This window comes from Gossypium raimondii, chromosome 9, assembly GCF_025698545.1.
Source record: "Gossypium raimondii isolate GPD5lz chromosome 9, ASM2569854v1, whole genome shotgun sequence".
Classification (NCBI taxonomy): domain Eukaryota; kingdom Viridiplantae; phylum Streptophyta; class Magnoliopsida; order Malvales; family Malvaceae; genus Gossypium; species Gossypium raimondii.
In genome coordinates this window covers 36,137,910-36,157,681 of record NC_068573.1, presented here as the reverse complement: position 1 = coordinate 36,157,681, position 19,772 = coordinate 36,137,910, and the positions used below count along the sequence as shown (strand labels likewise).

Here is a 19,772-nt window from a genome sequence, read left to right as displayed (position 1 = left end):
TTCTATTAGGCCTCAGCACTGTCAAGTTGACGCTTCAATACCGAAGAACCTTCAGGTCAGATCTGGTTCTAGTCCTGGCGATAATCTGGTTGTCCCGGACTTCGATGAAGTAGCTAAGAAAGACAAGATGAAGGAAGAGTTACCAAAGCAGTTTGAGGAGAAATGGAAATGGATTGAAGAGAAGTTTAGGGCGATAGAAAGTATCGACAGCTATCGTGGAATAGATGCGAAAGATCTGAGCTTAGTTCCGGATTTGGTTTTTTTTACAAATTTAAGATGCCGAAATTCGAGAAATATAATGGGACCAGCTGCCCAGAAGCTCATATCACTATGTTCTGCAGGAGAATGACGGGGTATATTAATAATGATCAATTATTAATACACTGCTTTCAGGATAGTCTTATAGGTGTGGCGTTAAAATGGTACAATCAGCTAAGCCGGACCAAAATTGCTACTTGGAGAGATTTGGCACAGGCATTTATGAGACAATACAATCATGTCTCAGAAATGATGCCTGACAGGATAACTCTGCAGAATTTGGAGAAGAAATCGAACGAGAGCTTGGACAATACATACGAGAGGTGGAGAGAAGTGGCGATCTGAGTGCAACCACCTCTTTTGGAAAAAGAAATGACGACGCTTTTTATTAATACATTGAAAGCCCCATTCATCACTCACATATTGGGAAGCGCTTCAAAGAATTTCTCGGATATAATCATGAGCAGCGAAATGATCGAGCATGCTATTAAAAGTGGAAGAATAGACGGAGGGGAGAGCAATAAAAGGACAGCCCCGAGGAAAAGAGAAAATGAAGTGAATAATATGAATGCCTACAGTAAATCAATTACTGTGAGTCAACCAAGGAAAGCGGTCATTAATCAACAGGGCTCATCGAAACAAGAGTCGGGAATGAGGCACAATACTGAGAAGCCCCAGTTCACTCCCATTCCAATGACATATAAGGAGCTATACCAGAATTTATTTAATGCACACGTTGTCGCTCCTCGTTACTTGAGTCCTCTACAACCCCCATATCCAAAATGGTATGACACAAACGCTCAGTGTGACTATCACGCTGGAATTTCAGGACACTCGATAGAAAATTGTACTGCTTTCAAGAAGGTAGTGGAAGGACTTATCAAATTGGATGTTGTCAAATTTGGTGACTCACCCAACACAGAAAGTTCGTTGCCTAATCATGATGAAGGGGTGAACGCGATAATTGAAAATGGAGGAAGGAGAGTCAAAGCCAATGTAGCAGAGATAAGGACCCCCCTTGAATAGGTTTGGAAACAAATGATGAAAGGAGGACGCATCAAACAAGATTCAATAGAAAAGCCTGAAGGAGCAAGTAAGTTTTGTGAGTTCCACGCAGAAGAAGGCCACGACATCCAAAAATGTACCAAATTCAGAACCATGGTGCAAAACTTGATGGATAACAAAGAGTTGGAGTTTTATGAAGAGATTAATGGACTAGAAGAAGGAGAAGTTTATGCTGCAGAAGAAGGATCCACGGGGAAAGCCCAAAAGGCTAATCACCTAGTGGTAATTATTTCAAAACCAATGAGTAGAGAATCTAGAATTCAAAAAGCGCCAAAGGTCATAATCCAAAAACCTGTATCCTTTCCTTACGAGGATAGCAAAAAGGTTCCTTGGAATTACGACTGCAATGTGACAATTCCAGGGAAAAAGAGCTTGGTAAACGCTTCAGGAGAAGATGAAGGATTCTATACACGAAGTGGAAAACGCTATGATCCGGCAAACACAAGAGTGGAATCCGAAAAAGGAAAAGCCTTAGCGGTTGAGTTGGGAAAAGTAAAAACAGACAAAATTGAACCGCGTGTCAATCAGCCGGTGACTGAAAATGAGGCTAGAGAATTTCTAAAATTCTTGAAACATAGCGAGTACAGCGTGGTAGAACAATTGCATAAACAACCGGCTCGTATCTCGGTGCTTGAGTTGCTTATAAGTTCGGAGATACATCGTAATGCGTTGATTAAGGTGCTAAATGAAACTTATGTCGCTCACGATATCTCAGTGAATAAGTTGGACCGCTTGGTTAACAATATCAGTGCCGACAATTTTATTTTCTTTAATGATGATGAAATACCGCTGGAGGGAAGAGGAGCCACCAAAGCATTACATATCACTGCTCGTTGCGGGGAGTATGCGTTAGCAGGAGTGCTAATTGATAATGGGTCAGCCTTGAATGTTTTACCCCTATCCACCTTGAAAAGGTTACCGATGGATAGCTCTTACATGAAATCATGTCAGAATATAGTGAGAGCATTCGATGGTACTGAAAGGAAGGTGATGGGAAGAATAGAAATACCCCTCTTGATTGGCCCTAATATATACGAGGTGGATTTTTTAGTGATGGATATCAAGCCTTCGTATAACTGCTTGTTGGGAAGACCCTGGATTCATTCAGCAGGAGCGGTGCCTTCATCATTATACCAGAAGTTGAAATTGGTAACAGAAGGCCGGTTAATTATGATTGACGCTGAGGAAGACATCATTGCATCTGTAACCAGTGACGCGCCATATTTGGGAACAGATGATGAGGCGGTTGAATGTTCCTTTCGATCCTTAGAGTTCATAAATGCGACCTATGTCATTGAGGGAAAGAAGATCCCGATGCCCAGCATATCTAGAGCCACGAGGATGGGACTACAAATGACAGTTGGGAAAGGAGCTATGCTTGGAAGAGGACTGGGAAGATGCCTTCAAGGAAGGATAGAGGCACCAGTGCTGAAGGACAAGCAAGACCGTTTTGGTTTAGGATTTAAACCAAATGCTAAGCAAAGAAGAAAAGAGTTGGAGAAAAGACAAGAGAGGAGGAAGGCGCGTGTAAACGGAAAAGAAGTTGATTAGGAACCGATGGCTTTCCCCCACATATCCAAGACCTTTGTATCGGGAGGAACCAAGTATTCTGGACTGAGGACTCCAAGAAGGGAAATCACAGAGGAAATGCTAGGAAACTTGAATATCAATGCCATATCTGAAGAAAAATCTGAAGAAAGAAGTACATTAGGCATCTATCCCGTTGAACCTGGGAGTGTTTTAAACAATTGGACTGCAGAAGAAATGCCTGAAGTTTTTAGAGCTTTTTCAGAGTAATATTCAAAACATACTAATTGTTCTAAGCCTAGAGAAAATGAAACTTTTTGTGAAGTGAAAAGGGCTTATATTTGAACATTGTGATTTCAATGAAATATATTTTTGCATTTTGAGTATATATTCTTTTAAAATTCTTTTCATTCTTTCGCATAAATAGTCATCTTGGATGCTTTTATTCCAAATCATTCTTTCATTTCATTCATGACCATATTAAATAAGAATCCTTAAATTCATACATTCCGTGTACATTTTTCGGTACTTATAACAGGTCCCAAGACATCAATGACATGAGTGACCCTACTATGGACTTAGAAAATCGTTTCGAACGAGATATGTGTTTAGAGGAATCTCAAGATTTTGAAGATAACATAGATTGCAACCTATCTCCGGACTTGTTGAGGATGGTAGAGCAGAAAGAGAAACAAATCCTACCTCACAAGGAAACAGTAGAGACGGTGACCCTGGAAGAGGGAAAGGTGGTGAAGATTGGCACATGCATAGCTGAAGAAGTAAAACAATACCTCATTGAGTTGCTTCGAGAATTCAAAGATGTCTTCGCATGGTCATATCAAGATATGCCGGGGCTAAGTACTGACATTGTAGTTCACTGACTTCCTATAAAGAAAGATTGCAAACCGGTTCAAGAAAAACTCGAAGAATGAGGCCAGATGTTGTATTAAAAATAAAAGAGGAGGTGCAAAAATAATTCGACGCTGGATTCCTGCAAGTGGTCAAATACTCCGAGTGGGTGGCCAATATCGTTCCTGTCCCTAAGAAAGATGGGAAGGTACGAATGTGTGTGGATTATAGAGATTTAAATAAGGCCAGCCCAAAAGATAACTTTCTCTTGCCACACATCGACACCTTGATAGACAACACAGCGGGGTATTTACTATTTTCTTTCATGGATGGTTTCTCTGGATATAACCAAATTAAGATGTATCCTGGGGATGTGAAGAAAACTACGTTCATAACCCTATGGGGAACCTTTTGCTATAAAGTGATGCCATTTGGGTTGAAAAATGCAGGGGCAACGTATTAGAGGGCTATTGTGACTTTGTTCCATGACATGATGCATAAGGAGATCGAAGTCTATGTTGATGATTTGATCGCAAAATCTAGAACTGAAGAAGAGCATATTCAAGTCTTGAAAAAGTTATTTTTGAGATTGAAAAAATTTCAGCTCAAGCTTAACCCGGCAAAATGCACGTTTGGAGCCAGATCAGGGAAGTTATTAGGGTTCATAGTCAGCAGAAAAGGGATTGAGGTTGACCCTGACAAAGTAAAAGCAATACGAGACTTACCGCCCCCGCGCACTCAGAAAGAAGTTCGAGGTTTCCTGGGGAGATTGAATTACATTGTTCGATTCATTTCACAATTGACGGAGAAATGTGATCCAGTGTTCCGTCTCTTAAAGAAACATAATCCAGGTGAATGGGATGAGGAATGTCAGAGGGCTTTCGATAAGATAAAGTAATACTTGGCTAATACTCCAGTACTATCGCCGCCAAGTCTAGATAGACCATTGATACTGTATCTAACAGTGTTTAAGAATTCTATGGGATGCATATTGGGTCAACATGATGAGATAGGACGAAAAGAAAGAGCAATCTACTATCTCAGTAAGAAGTTCACCGAATGCGAAACAAGATATTCGCCAATCGAGAAGTTATGTTGTGCATTGATCTGGACAACTCGGAGACTGAGACAGTACATGTTGTACCATACAACCTGGCTAATTTCTAAATTGGACCCTCTGAAATACTTGATGGAATCAACCGCTTTGAATGGAAGAATGGCCCGATGGCAAATTCTCCTATCTGAGTTTGACATAGTCTATGTGAACCAGAAGGCTGTAAAAGGGAGTGCAATAGCGGACTTCCTAGCAAGTAGAGCGCTGGAGGATTATGAACCCTTGAACTTTGATTTCCCAAATGAAGATTTGATGAATGTTGCAACTATAGAAAAAGATTTTCAAGAAGATGGTCCTTGGAAGCTGAATTTTGATGGAGCTTCAAATGCTATAGGCAATGGAATCGGGGCAGTACTCATGTCCCCTAGTGGAAATCATTACCCTTTCACTAGCAAATTGGATTTTGATTGTACAAATAACATGGCTGAGTATGAAGCTTGCATTATGGGCATCCGAGCAGCCATAGAACGGAAAATTAAGGTGTTAGAGATTTACGGGGACTCTGCATTAGTAATTTACCAGCTCAAAGGGGAATGGGAAACAAGAGACCCCAAGTTAGTCCGCTATCGAAAATTGGTTATGGAATTGATTGAGGAATTTGATAGTGTCACCTTTAGTTATCTCCCACGAGATGAGAATCAGATGGCAGATGCTTTGGCTACCCTAGCTTCTATGTTCAAAGTAAATAGGCTAGAGGATATGAAGCCTATCCAAATCAGCATTTATGAGGCTCCAGCCCATTGTTGCAATATTGACAATGAAGGAGAAAATGATGATCACCCCTGGTACCATGACATATTGCGATATGTGAAGAGTCGTGAGTACCCTGACCATGCGACGGAAAATTATAAGAAGACATTGAGGAGATTAGCCATTGATTATGTCCTAGATGGGGATATCTTGTATAAAAGAGGAAAAGATCAAGTATTGTGGACGCTGTTGAAGCTAAGGAAATTTTGAAAGAAGTGCATGAAGGTATTTGTGGAACGCATGCCAATGGCTTCACGATGGCCAGACAAATTTTGAGATTTGGGTACTATTGGTCCACCATGGAAAGGGATTGAATTAATTATGCCAAAAAATGTCATAAATGTCAAATCTATGGTGACAAAATGCACGCACCACCGTCACCTCTTCATGTTATGGTTTCTCCATGGCCTTTCTCCATGTGGGGAATGGATGTTATTGGGCCAATATCTCCGAAGGCTTCTAATGGGCATCATTTTATCTGTGTAGTTATTGATTACTTCACTAAATGGGTGGAGGCTGCTTCATATGCAAATGTCACGAAGTCAGCAGTTAGCAAGTTTCTGAAAGAAGAGATCATATGTCGATACGGGATGCCTGAAAGGATCATATCCGATAATGCGCTGAACTTGAACAACAATTCAATAGCGGAAGTTTGTAGTTAGTTCAAGATCAGACACCACAACTCGTCACTGTACCGTCCAAAAATGAATGGTGTTGTGGAAGCAGCTAACAAAAATATCAAGAAAATTGTAGGGAAAATGACTGAAACCTACAAAGACTGGCACGAGAAATTACCTTTTGCCCTTCTGGCATATCGTACCTCTGTTAGGACTTCTACGGGGGCAACGCCATTTTCTTTAGTCTATGGGATGGAGGCAGTCTTACCCCTAGAAGTTGAAATTCCTTCTCTCCGAGTATTAGCTGAACTAAAGTTGGATGAGGCTGAGTGGATTCAATCCCGATATGACCAGCTGAACTTGGTTGAAGAAAAGAGATTAAAAGTTCGTCCCAGAGAATTTTACGAGGGGGACTTGGTGTTGAAAAAGATTCTTCCTCTACAAAAGGATTTTAGAGGAAAATGAATGCCAAATTGGGAAGGTCCATATGTGGTAAAAAAGGCATTTTCAGGAGGAGCTATAATCTTGAGCGAGATGGATGGTAAAAGCTTGCCAAATCCTATGAACTCAGACTCAGTCAAGAAATATTTCACTTGAAAAAAGGGGTCTAAAAAAAAAAGGGAGAGGCCAAGGTGAAAACCCGTAAAAAGGCACCTTGAGACCAAAGGGGATTTGAGTTGAAAACCTGAAAAAGGCGGCTCAAATTTTGATAAGGCAGGAGGTGAACGGAACAACTCAAATTTTGATCAAAAATCTGGGGCATGTGGTGGTCTCGCTATACCGGAATCGCAAGAAAGGGTAGGCGACATCTTGGGGTATCGACAAAATGCTGTAGATTCCCTAAGCACATATTAAACGGTCTTTAGAAGATTTGTGCAGGGAAGCTCGTGCTGCGATATCTGGGGCATCTGTTGTTATCTTATATTTTGAATCTTGGCGAAATTTGTTGCTTTGATTGATGTATTATTCATTTCAAGCTTTGTTCCCCAATAAAATTTCATTTTGTCTATTTTCATCTTATCTTAGCAAAATTTGTTAACTCATTTCGAGATTTGTTCTCAATAACATATTGTTTGTTTGTTGCGATAATCTTTCAATGGACTGAATGTTCAAGCAAATGGAGTTTTGCATATTACTCTAGAAATTTCTAAATAATGAAGGAACCTGAAACAGGACTATTGTTTAGAAAACACCAAGTTTAAAGGGTGAAATATCTAAGAAGGAAGAGTCTAAGTTAAAGACTATCCTTTTAGATTTTATTGTCTAAACATTGATTAAACAAAATGACAATATGTCGTGTTGGTAGCAAAGCTTCAATGAACCGACAAGCGATGTTTACCAGGCAAAAAGAAAAGGTCTTCTGGGAGAAGAAATTTTTTTGCAATTATGCATGAGCATTTGGTATGACACCTTGGGGATGAGGTAAAGGACCAAAGAGTTTCACATTCAATATAATTAAATTGCGATAGGAGAGGATTGAGAAAGCCGTATCTTTCTACCCTTGGGTTACAGTGGGAGATTGGTGGTGCAAATTTTTATGTCACAGTGGATTGAACTTTGACGTGCACAGTGGGGGGCAATCAGATTAAGTGTTTCTTTGGATATGTTAGTCGAGCAAGAAGGCGGTGTAGCACGTCGGTGATAAAGCCTTAATAAGCTTTTGTGTGATGATAACCTAAGCATCAATGAATCATTTTCATGACATTTTGCATGTCATTCATACACATCTAGTTAGGAGCATTTGATTCGTTCTGATCATGTCATCCTAATCATTAGGCATAATTAGGTTCATTATACAGGTCTTATCTCCCTGAGATTACAGTGGAGCAGACCGAAGAATTGTAGATCTTATCTCCCTGAGATTATAGCGGAGCAGATCAAAGATGGTAATCCTATCTCCCTGATATTACAGTGGAGCGGATTAAAACCAAGGATCTTATCTCTCTGAAGTTACAGCAGAGTAGATCGCGCCAGGTCTTATTTCCCTGAGATTACAGTGGAATAGGCCGAAGAATTGCAGATCTTATCTCCCTGAGATTACAGCGGAGCAGATCAAAGATGGTAATCCTATCTCCCTGATATTACAGTGGAGTGGATTAAAACCAAGGATCTTATCTCTCTGAAGTTACAGTAGAGTAGATCGTACCAGATCTTATCTCCCTGAGATTACAGTGTAGTGGATTGAAATAAAAGATCTTATCTCTCTGAAGTTACAGCAGAGTAGATCACATCAGATTGAAGCCAGAAATCTTATCTCCCTGAGATTACAGCGGAGCAGATTGAAGTTAGTAATCCTATCTCTCTGAAGTTACAGTGGAGTGGATTAAAATAAAGGAGCTTATCTCTCGAGTTACTGATGAGTAGATTGCACGGTCTTATTTCCACGAGATTACAAAGTGGAGCAGAATCAAGAATTTCAGATCTTATCTCCACGAGATTACAATGAGCAGATTGAAGCTGGTAATCCTATCTCCCTGAGATTACAGTGGAGCGGATTAAAACCAAGGATCTTATCTCTCTGAAGTTACAGTAGAGTAGATTGCACCTTGTCTTATTTCCCTGAGATTACAGTGGAACAGACCGAAGAATTTCAGATCTTATCTCCCTGAGATTACAGCGGAGCAGATCGAAGACACTATCCTATCTCCCTGAAGTGCAGTGGAGTGGATTGAAGCAACAAGACGCAGTGGACTGGAGTGAAGCTACTTGAAGAAAAGCACCAGGACAAGTCCAAAACAGGCGAGACTAGGCAAAATTGGCCTTTCTTGGTCTTTGCTCTATTCTCGTTACACGACAACGAGCAAAGAGGGGCAGCTGTACAAGCCCAATTTCGCCCAGCCCATAACAACAAAACAAATGGCCCATTACAAACAAATAAAACACAAAATAACCCACTAACCCTCAGCCCAAAATAATTAAACCCCATTACCAAACCCAATACAACACCAGCCCAATACCCCAAATTAGACCCAATTGCCGAGCCCAACTGCATTGGGTCTAAGATCTCAGCCTCCATGGTCAAACTAGGGTTTCAGAACTGAAACCCTAGCTTACCTGCCCTCAACGCCGCAACCACCGCCAACTGCTACTGTCATCTCCACCCACGTGCGCCCATGCCTACAATGACAGAGAGGAAACATCAGCAAGCAAAAAAATAGACTAGAAAACTTGTGTAAATCGGCTATAAAGCCAGGAATGAATCATTGTAAAGGGGTTCTGATTTTAAGCAAAAAAAATACTTTGAAGAAATAAGAAAAACAGCAAAGGTGATTTTCTTAGTTTCCTTTCGGTTTCGACTAGTTTCTATTTATTTCTCTTCTTTATTATAAATATAAAATATAACTTAAGTAAATAAAAAAGGGGAACATACTTGAGCCGTCGTTGTTGTGGCGTCGCCGGAGTCCGAGTCACTGAGAACGGACGAGGATGACGACTTTTGGGGTTCTCTTTTTCGGCCTTAGGGTCTTTAAAACCCGATCTTCGAAAGGCTTTTGAAAAGGGGTTTAAAAAACCCGACCTTTCACCTTCTGTCCGCCGCCTACGGTGGCGCCGGCGCCGATAATCGACGACCGACATGGTGGCTGCTGGCGAGGACTTTGGCCGAGAAAGGAGGGTGGGGAGAGTATTTTGATTTTTTTGTTTAAAAGCAGAGGAATGAAAAATAACTAAAAAGGGCGGCTTAAATAGACACCCTAAATGGCGTCATTTAGGGCTAGCACCATAGTCCAAAAACGACGTCGTTTTGGCATGGATCAAACCGACCCAACCCGAACCGCCTAGGATCCGCGTGTTTCTGGATAAAAGGGGTTATTTGCGCTCCTGATCCTTCTGCTTTTGAGGCTGTTTACGATTGGGTTCTATTTTTTTTTATTTTTTAATTTTACCACAAAATTTTATTTTTCTCTCGATTTGGTCCTCAATGAAGTTGTGCGTTTTAGAGGAGAAGGGAAATTTTCCTTCAATCCTCTATTTTATTCGCGCATTCAAATCATTCCTTCCTTTTATTTTTGTTTTCGATTTAGCCCCAAATGTTGTTTTTATTATTATTTTAGTCCTTTTCTATTTTATTAGACCAATTAAGTTAGTACTATTATTATTATTGTATTATTATAATATATATACAAATAGATTTTTATAATATACACTTATTTTGTTATTTATTATAAATACATATTTTATGTTTCACTTTTTTACATACATATACGTACATATATATATCTATATATTTTAATTCATATACATATATACCTATCTTTATATTTTATATATTTCATAACTTTATATATACATGTATATACATACTTACATTGTTTTATAATATATATTCTCATATCTATTTTGTCTATATGTAATATATATATACACACGTATTTTTATTCATATATATACATACTTATGTTTTCGTATTTTATAATTTATATATATATATATATATTTATAAAGTTATGCATATTTGTATTTATATATACATATCCCTATGTATTTTAATTTATAATTTACATACATATATACATACATGTTTTGAATTTAAATGCACATACTTAAATATTTTATACTCTATGATTCTTATACATATACATATATATATATACGTGTAGACATACATATTTTAGTTATATATTTATATACCTACATATTTTTTTCTTAAAATTTTTAAATTCATACCTACATTTTTATATATTTTATAATTTTATTCATTTTCTCATTTATTTGTTTTATTTATATGTCCATTATTATTATTATATTTTATGCTTTAGTTTTATTTGTTTATTTCTTATTATTTTGCATGTTGTCGATTTATCCTTTTTTATTTATCGTATTTTACTATTGTTGTTCGTATTACTTATGCTCACATTATTGCATTCATTAACATTTTGTTATGCATATTAATATCCTTAAAAAATATATATTTCAAAATAAGGCAATATTTTGCGTTTGGAAATTCGAGGAACGTGCCCTAAGGTACTGGGTTTCGATTTCTCGTTCGACCAAATGACTTAATATCCTTTTCAAAAATTTTCAAAATAAGGCAATATTTTGCGTTTGGAAATTCGAGGAACGTGCCCTAAGGTACTGGGTTTCGATTTCTCGTTCGACCAAATAGCTAAATATCCTTTTAAAAACTTTTAAAAAAATAAGGCAATGTTTTGCGTTTGGAAATTCGAGGAACGTGCCCTAAGGTACTGAGTGTCGATTTTTCTCGTTCAACCAAAGAGCTAAATATCCTTTTCAACAATTTCAAAATAAGGCAATATTTTGTGTTTGGAAATTCGAGGAACGTGCCCTAAGGTACTGGGTTTCGATTTCACGTTTAGCCAAATTGCTAAATCTCCTCTTGAATTTTAATCCATGCCATTCGAAATTTTTTTAGGGATCGTATTTTGAATTTCTTTAAAGTTTTCAGCTTTTCGACACTAAGACATTAAGTAATCAACTAGGTACCAATTTTGGGCGTATCGAGGGTGCTAATCCTTCCTCGTGCGTAACCGACTCCCGAACCCGTTTTTCTGAATTTCGTGGACCAAACTTGTTGTTTTAATAAAATCAAATCATTTTATTAAAAACAACCACTTTTCAAGGTGATCTGATCACACCTTATTAAAAAAGGATTGGTGGCGACTCCCGTTTTTTTTGTTTTCGTCAAAACCCAAGTCGACCCCGTTTTCCATCCAAAAAATGGTGTCAACAAATCCAACATTAACATAGCCAACTAATAGAGATCTTGAATCACTTAGAATAAAATAACTCATACTAGTGGTTCCTTTAAGATGTCTAAATGCTTTAATTCTATTACAATGTGTTGAATAAAAGCTAAATCTTGCTAACAAGCTCATGAAAAATGATATATCAGGTCCCCTGTTGTTTGCAAAATACATTAATGCTCTTATGGCACTAAGATATGGTACTTCAGGGTCAAGAAGCTTTTCGCCATCCTTACAAGGAAGAAATAGGTCTTTATTTACATCTAGTAATTTTACAACCACCGGAGTACTCAATAGATGTGTTTTATTCATGTAAAAATTTTTTAAGATCTTTTTTGTATAAATTGATTGATGGACATGAATTCCATCATTAAAATGCTTGATTTGCAGGCTGAGACAACTTTGTTTTCTCATTTTAAATTCTTTTTTTAAATAATTAACGTATTTTGAAGCTTTTCAAGAATTCAAATAATTTTAAATAGTTAATGTAAACAACAACCATCACAAATTCTAATTTTCTTAACTTTTAAATACTTTTATTCATAATTATAATAAGTGAAATTTCAATTTAAAATTCAAATAACTCATAAAAATGAAATAATGAAATATACCGCTATGACTTGAAATTCAATATGTTTGGTTCACTTGTATTAAAATTTTAATGTTGTTATTGTATGGGGAAAAAAAATAAACTTATGAGAAATTAATTGGAGGCTTCAAGGCATGTAACTGTGCCACTATCTTTAAGGTTCTATTCGCCTCCCCCTATACTTTAGTGTGCAAAAGAGTTATTGACAAATGAACCTTGAGGATACAATGAAGCCTAATAACTATTTACATTTAGCATTGACGGAAACAATCCACTGAGCATTGAGCGAAGTATATGTAACATCCCGATTTTGGGCCTAGTCGGAATAGTGGTTTTGGGACCACAAATCCGATGAGAAAAAAATTATTTTTCTTATATTTTTATGGTCTATGTTTTCACGGAATGATTTTGTGAAAATTTCGTTCGAAAATTTTGACGTTTGGGGACTCAATTTAGTCAAAAGGACTAAATTGTAAAAAGTGCAAAAGTTGAGTTCCACATGTTAGAGGTGTCCAATTGTTATGAAAATTTAAATTGGAGGTCCTTATATGGTAATTAGACCATTGGTTAAGTTGGTAGACAAAAATGGACGTGAGATAAGTGAAATGAGAAATTTTTAAGTTCGGGACAATTTGGTAATCTAGTAATAAAAAGAATTAAAAAGGGAAAAAGATGGCAAAATGTGCTCATCTTCTCCATGGTGAACGAAATCAGCAATGGGGAAGCCATATTTAGGGTTTTCAAGCTTCCAAGCTCCATAGTAAGTGATTCCAAGCCCCGTTTTTAATGTTCTTTACGTTTTTAGAGTCCAGGTAACTTGATAGCTTATTCTAGCAATAATTTAACCTAGGATTTATATTTGGAAAAATAACTATAGGTGAAATGTGTTTATTTTGATGTTTTATGATAGAATATGAAGCTAGAAATTATGTTAAACAACTTTTGCTAGCCGATTTTAAGCGAAAACGAGTAAAACGACATAATCAGTAAAAATACCTAATGTTCATAAGTACATGTTAGAGTGAGAATTTGATGTTGGCATAGAAGGGAAAAATGTTCAGCGTGTCATAAAACATAAGAATAAGGGATGAAGTTTAATTTCTGAGCCTTAGGGAAAAATGTAATTATGTAAAAGTTTAGGGGCAAAATCGTAATTTTTACAAAGTTAGAGTCGATGGCTGTTTTGATAAATGTGAGTATTAAATAATTTAAATTTTCTATTTTAGATCAAGAAGAACGAAACTCGAGGTTGGACAAAGGAAAGAGTAAAGTTGAAGACTAAGTTAGTGAATTGGGCTATATTTGGTACCGAAGTAAGTTTACGGTAAATAAATGCAATATTTCAATAATTATTATTAATGCTGCTATTTTCCAGCAACTATGAATTTATTCTATGAATTTATTTGATGTTGATTCAAGTATAAAATGATAAAGAATTAATATTAAAAAGTCTCGTTGATACATAAGGAAAGTACTTGATACAAATGTCATGACATTTGGGTAAAGAGATCCCATGTAAGACCATGTCTGGGATATGGCATTGGCATCCTTGGGATCATGAGAGGTGTAACAACCCGGTTTGACTCTAATCAGAATAGTGGTTTCGGGACCACAAATCCGAATTAGAAAAATATTTTAATATTATTTTGTGTGTTTATTTTGTATGCAATTAATTGTGTGAAATTTTCGTGTTTTAATTTTGTCGTTTAAGTGTCCGATTTAATAAAAGGGCTTAATCACGTAAAATGAAAATTTAGGGGTTAATTATTAAAACACCTAATTGTTGTTGTCTTTATAATTTAGAGGTTTTATTATGCAATTAGCCCACTATGTAAGTTAGTGGGTGGCAAATGACTAATGTAACCTTATTATATATGTTTTATATATATATATTAGTAAAGGTTAATATAGTAAAATAATAATAAGGTTAATATATGTTTAATATAACAAATCAAAATGCCATGTTCTTCATCTTTTGGCCGAATTGGAGAGAAAATAAAAGGGGTTTAAAGCTTGTTTCATCCGGCACTTTCAAGCTTTGATTAAGATCGAGAACCAAAGAAATCAGAGTTAGATTGGGGAAAAGCCAAATTAGTCGAGTAATCGTCCGACTTCGATTTTCCATCGTCCGAGGTAAGTCTATTAGCAATTTAATGTTATTAACTCAACATATATATATGTGTGTATATTTATTATATAATTGATGAGCTATAATTAAAAGTATATAAATTGAATTTAGTTAATATAAGCATTTATATATGTAAATAAGAAGTTCGAATAAGTATGTATATATAATTATAAGTTTTGGAGTTAAGTGAAAGTATGGATGTTATATTTGTATTTATAATGTTCGAATATATATATGTATATATATATAAATAAGTTTTTGAATTTAGTTGAATTGTGAATGTTATAAAAATATTAATAGGGTTCGAATAAGCATGTATAAGTTATTGTATTGAAATTAGATATGAAGTTATATATATGAGCATGAGGTTCGATTGTGTATGAATATATATATATATAAGTTCATGAGTTGAATTATAAGTATAAATTATATATAAATGTATATGAGATGCAAATATGTATGTATACATATGTATAATTTTGTATTGAATTGAAGGTATGAAATTATTAGCTTAGATTATTTATAATATATTTGAATGTATGATATGTTTTCTTTGAAGTGAATTTAATGCCATAAAATGTGTATGTATCTAAGTAATTGAATGTTAAATGTATATTACTTGGTATATTATAAATTTAATAGTATGATATTAGTAGTAGGATTCAAGTTATAAAGTTATATACATAAATTTGTTAGGTTGAATCATGAAGATATTGAGCTGGATTTGGTGTTTGAATTTCATGTACCTATGTGGTTCAAAGATATAGGTTATAAATTTTGAGCTAAATTTTTATGTATGGATTTATATACATATATAGTTCGAATATGAATTACGACTTCTTTGAACTGAAATTATTGTTGTGAATTATACAAGTATGTTTTAAGTGCATGATTGTTACGTAGAATTGAATATAATTCAATTCCAACGGAGAAACGACTATCGGATTTATTGCCAGTGAAATTATTCAGACTATATGTGTAACAGCCCGATTCTGGGCCTAGTCGGAATAGTGGTTTCGGGACCACAAATCCGACGAGGGAAAATATGGTTATTATTATATTTTTATGGTCTACAATTTCACGGAAAATTTTTGTAAAAATTTCGTTCGAAAATTTCGACGTTTGGGCACTCAATTTAGTCAAAAGGACTAAATTGTAAATAGTCAAAAGTTGAGTTCTACATCTTAGAGGTGTCTAATTGTTATGAAATTTTAAATTGGAGGTCTTTATGTGGTAATTAGACCATTAGTTAGTTGATGGACAAAATAGACATAAGAAATGGGTGAAATAGATTTTTTTAAATGGGGCATTTTAGTCATTTGGTTATTAAATAGAATTAAATGGGAAAAAGATGGCAAAATATGCTCATCTTCTTCATGGTGAACGAAATCAGCAAGGGAAGCCATATTTAGGGTTTTAAGCTTTCAAGCTCCATAGTAAGTGATTCTAAGCCCGTTTTAATGTTCTTCGTATTTTTGGAGTCCATTAACTTGGTTTAGCTTATTCTACCATTAATTAGTGTTAGGGTTCATATTTGGAAAAATATCCATAGGTGAAATGTGTTTATTTTGCTGTTTTATGGTGGAATATGAAGCTAGAGATTTTGTTAAACAACTTTTGCTAAGCAATTTTAAGCAAAGGTAAATAGACATAATCGGTAAAAATAATTAATATTCAAAAGTATGTGTTGGAGTGGGAATTTGATGTTGCCATAGAAGGAAAAATGTTCAGCATGTTATAAAACTTAAGAATAAGCGATGAAGTTTAATTTCGAGCTTGGGGACAAAAGTGTAATTATGCAAAAGTTTGGGGCAAAATTGTAATTTTCAAAAGTTGGGTGGTGGATTATTTTAATAAATGTGAATATTAAACGAGTTAAATTTGCTATTATAGATCAAGAAAGACGTGAAGAGTATATCAAGCGGGGAAAAGGAAAGATAGTGGAGTAAAGTGCAAAATTACGATATTTTGCACCGAGGTAAATAAACACGTGACTTAATGTATTATTTTGATATTATTTGATATATGTTGAGATTTATTTGGAATTAAAATAAATGTTTGGCAATATCCTAAAATGTTGTTAAATCGGAAAGGTGATAAAGGGTTGCAATATATGGGTTATGGGTTGAACACTCGGAATAAGCCGTAGTATGTTGTATATAAAAGGGGTTGCTGTGTCTGATTCCCGATTTATGGGTGGTGCTATGTGCGTGATCCACCATATCTTTGAAATGTGAAAGGGGTTGCTATGTCTTTGATTCCCAGGGGTTGCTAAGTCTTGATTCCCGATTCATTGGTGGTGCTAAGTCGATATCCACCATATCTTTGAAATAAAAGGGGTTGCTATGTCTGATTCCCGGGGGTTGCTAAGTCTGATTCCCGATTCAGTGGTGGTGCTAAGTGGGGATCCACCAATAACGGCTAACATTCCAGTGTTCAACGAAAAAGTGTGGAAGATGAATATTGCCATATGGTGGAAAATTTTATGGGGTAAATATTGAGTTGAATACTAAATCGACCCATGTATGAGATGGGAGAAAATATCAAAAGCATAAAGGAACGATTTAATTATAAACTGTGTTGAACAACAGCAATTGGGTAACTTTGAAAAATCACCATAAATGGTGGAAAATGAATGGGAAGCTGAATAATATATGAAATTGAAGTTGAATGTATCTATTCTCATATGAAAGAAATAGAATAAGCAAAGGAGTTGTATTTTGGAGATATCTGAATTTTACTGAAACAGGGCTGGATTGACTTCGAGATCCCCTGTTCTAACTTTGGAAAATTACCAAAATTGTAAAAAATAATTATGGCATGAAATTTATATCCCTGGAATCCTTATTGAGTCTATTTTATTAGAAACAAGCGAAACCATTTTTCAAATTTTGTACAGAGAGTTAAGTAAATTTTAGTGAGGAAGGGTCAGAACCGTTGGGCAGTGAAACAGGGAAGGTTTAATGAATAAACTGTACTAATTGGCTGAGTTAAAATTCTGAAATTTTATGGTGAAATTTTATATGAGTCTAGTTTCAGGGAAAATTTACAGAACTCAATTTGGAGCCCTGTAGCTCCAGATAAAAATAAATTAGCGACTATGACGCAGAAAAACAGCTTGCTGGAAATTGCCTAAACAATAAAGTTATTCATGAATAAGTTTATATTTTGGTGTAGTTATGGGAGTAATTACTTATTTATCATGTGTTTACTTACTAAGCTATATGCTTACTCGATTTTATTTTTCTCTTGGTTATAGTGACTTCCAACAACTCGGAAATTGGAACGAAGTCAGACAATCATCTACACTATCCTTCACATTTGGGGTATTTTACTACTAGTGTTCCGAAATTTTATGGCATGTATAGACACTTTATGTAATGTGGGATCATCATGTAAATATATGTTATGGTTCCCTTTTAAATGTAGTGTTTATTAATAGTTAAACTATATGTGTGTTTATACAAATGAAATTGGTTGGTATATTGGAATGTGTTCTAAATTTGCAGGAGGTTTAAGCAAAAATAAGTAGGAATGCTGTCGAAAATTTTTAAAAATTTAGTAATACCTCATACTCTGTTCCGGTAAGGAATACGGGTAAGGGGTGTTACAATATGTCTAGCAGGCTAAGTGCCGGTGAATTGAATCGGACTATACGTCCAGCAGGCTAAGTGCCGGTGAGTTGAATCGAGGCTACAAGCCTAGCAGGCTAAGTCTTGGGTGAACCGAATCGAGCTATAGGCCTAGCAGGCTAAGTGCTTGGTGAACGGAATTAAACTATAAGCCTATCGGTGAAGTGCCAGTGAATCTGCTTTAAATTAAGTGATTCTATGCATTGGGTATAAATATATATGATTTTGTTTATATGAAATGGATAAATTTATGAACATTATTTCAAGGTGGTTGATGAGTATATAATCATTGAATCCTTGTGAATAGTGAGTATGTATATATATATATATCGGTTATCATGAAATTGTTGGATATAAATATATGTGTGTATATGTATGCATTCGGCATAGGTGGGTATAAGTGTATATATGCATTTGGCACTTATAGTTGATAAGTATAAAATTTTGCTCTTGATATATGTAATTGAACAATTATATATAAATGGATCCGATGAAGTCACGAACAATAAGTACTCTAGTAATCGTATATGCGATTAATGATTATGTTAGTAACTTGATTATATGCATATAATGTATATGCCCTTGTCAATTTATGTATATTAGTTAAATATACATTCTTTTAGATTTAAACAAAAATGACTTAATATAGCAATGATTGGTTAGTAAATATATTTGATACTTGTGATTTCAATAAATTTACTTAAAGAATTATGTGATTCTTTTATATGTATTTTTAGATATGCTATAGACTTACTAAGCTATAAAAGCTTACTTTGATTGTTTTGTCCATTTGATTTTATAGATTTTGGAGACGCGTTACGAGCTCGGGGATCATCAGCATAGTCTATCACACTATCGACTTCTTTTGGTATTTTGTTAAATATTTAAACTTGATCTTATGGCATGTATAGGTTTGAGTACGATGTTGGTTAGATTTTGATTGTAAATTATAAATAGCTATGCGAAAATGATTTAATTTTCATGTTTAGGATCAGTTTGGTTTTTAAAATGGTTGTGTTTGTTCGGTAATGCCTCGTAACCCTAATTCGGCGACGGATACGGGTTAGGGGTGTTACATTTTATTGGTATCAGAGCTACGGTTTAGTCGATTCTCAGACTAACGTAGTGTGTATGAGTCTAGCTATACATGCCATAATTTTTATATTGAGATAGTGTGATGACTGCTGACATCTAAAAATGTGTTTTCGTATAGTAATGGATCCCGAAGGAGCCGTAGCCGATGATGTTGAGAGTATAGCGCCTGCTCCTGCGCAAGGGACAGAGCCGGTAGATTCTCGACCGACCTCGAGTAACCAGGAGGGAGAGGCTAAACAAGCCTTTTACCAAATGATGAATGACTGGTTTACTCAATATGTCCAAACAAATCCGGTTGTACAACGACCTCCACCCCCGACTAATCCATCTTCGGTTCCTGTTATACCTCAAGTAAGTGATCCGATGAGATTACTTAAACTTCCTGTTGATAAAATTCGAAAACAAAAGGCCGAAGAGTTCAGAGCTACTGATGATGATGACGCTGA

At 35.6% G+C, this 19,772-nt stretch overlaps 2 protein-coding genes across 2 annotated transcripts; both read left to right on the top strand.

Annotated features, from left to right (window-relative positions):
- The first annotated feature begins 1,296 nt into the window (after nucleotides 1–1,296).
- On the top strand, nucleotides 1,297–2,874 carry LOC128032598 (uncharacterized). The gene has a single exon (XM_052621245.1). The coding sequence runs from the start codon at nucleotides 1,297–1,299 to the stop codon at nucleotides 2,872–2,874; it is 1,578 nt and encodes a 525-aa protein (XP_052477205.1).
- Nucleotides 2,875–2,880: 6 nt separating this feature from the next.
- On the top strand, nucleotides 2,881–5,773 carry LOC128032597 (uncharacterized). The gene is made up of 4 exons (XM_052621244.1): nucleotides 2,881–3,060; nucleotides 4,304–4,454; nucleotides 4,617–5,147; nucleotides 5,250–5,773. The coding sequence occupies exons 1-4, from the start codon at nucleotides 2,881–2,883 to the stop codon at nucleotides 5,771–5,773; spliced, it is 1,386 nt and encodes a 461-aa protein (XP_052477204.1).
- The last annotated feature ends 13,999 nt before the right edge of the window (nucleotides 5,774–19,772 follow it).

What these genes read in the sequence shown, in the direction of transcription:
- LOC128032598 (XM_052621245.1), top strand. Translation starts at nt 1,297, where the DNA reads ATGATGAAAGGAGGACGCATCAAACAAGATTCAATAGAAAAGCCTGAA.
- LOC128032597 (XM_052621244.1), top strand. Translation starts at nt 2,881, where the DNA reads ATGGCTTTCCCCCACATATCCAAGACCTTTGTATCGGGAGGAACCAAG. An exon ending in ATCCCGTTGAACCTGGGAGT is followed by an intron (nt 3,061 to 4,303) that starts GTTTTAAACAAT and finishes AAAAAATTTCAG; the next exon opens with CTCAAGCTTAACCCGGCAAA. An exon ending in TGGAGCTTCAAATGCTATAG is followed by an intron (nt 5,148 to 5,249) that starts GCAATGGAATCG and finishes CTGAGTATGAAG; the next exon opens with CTTGCATTATGGGCATCCGA.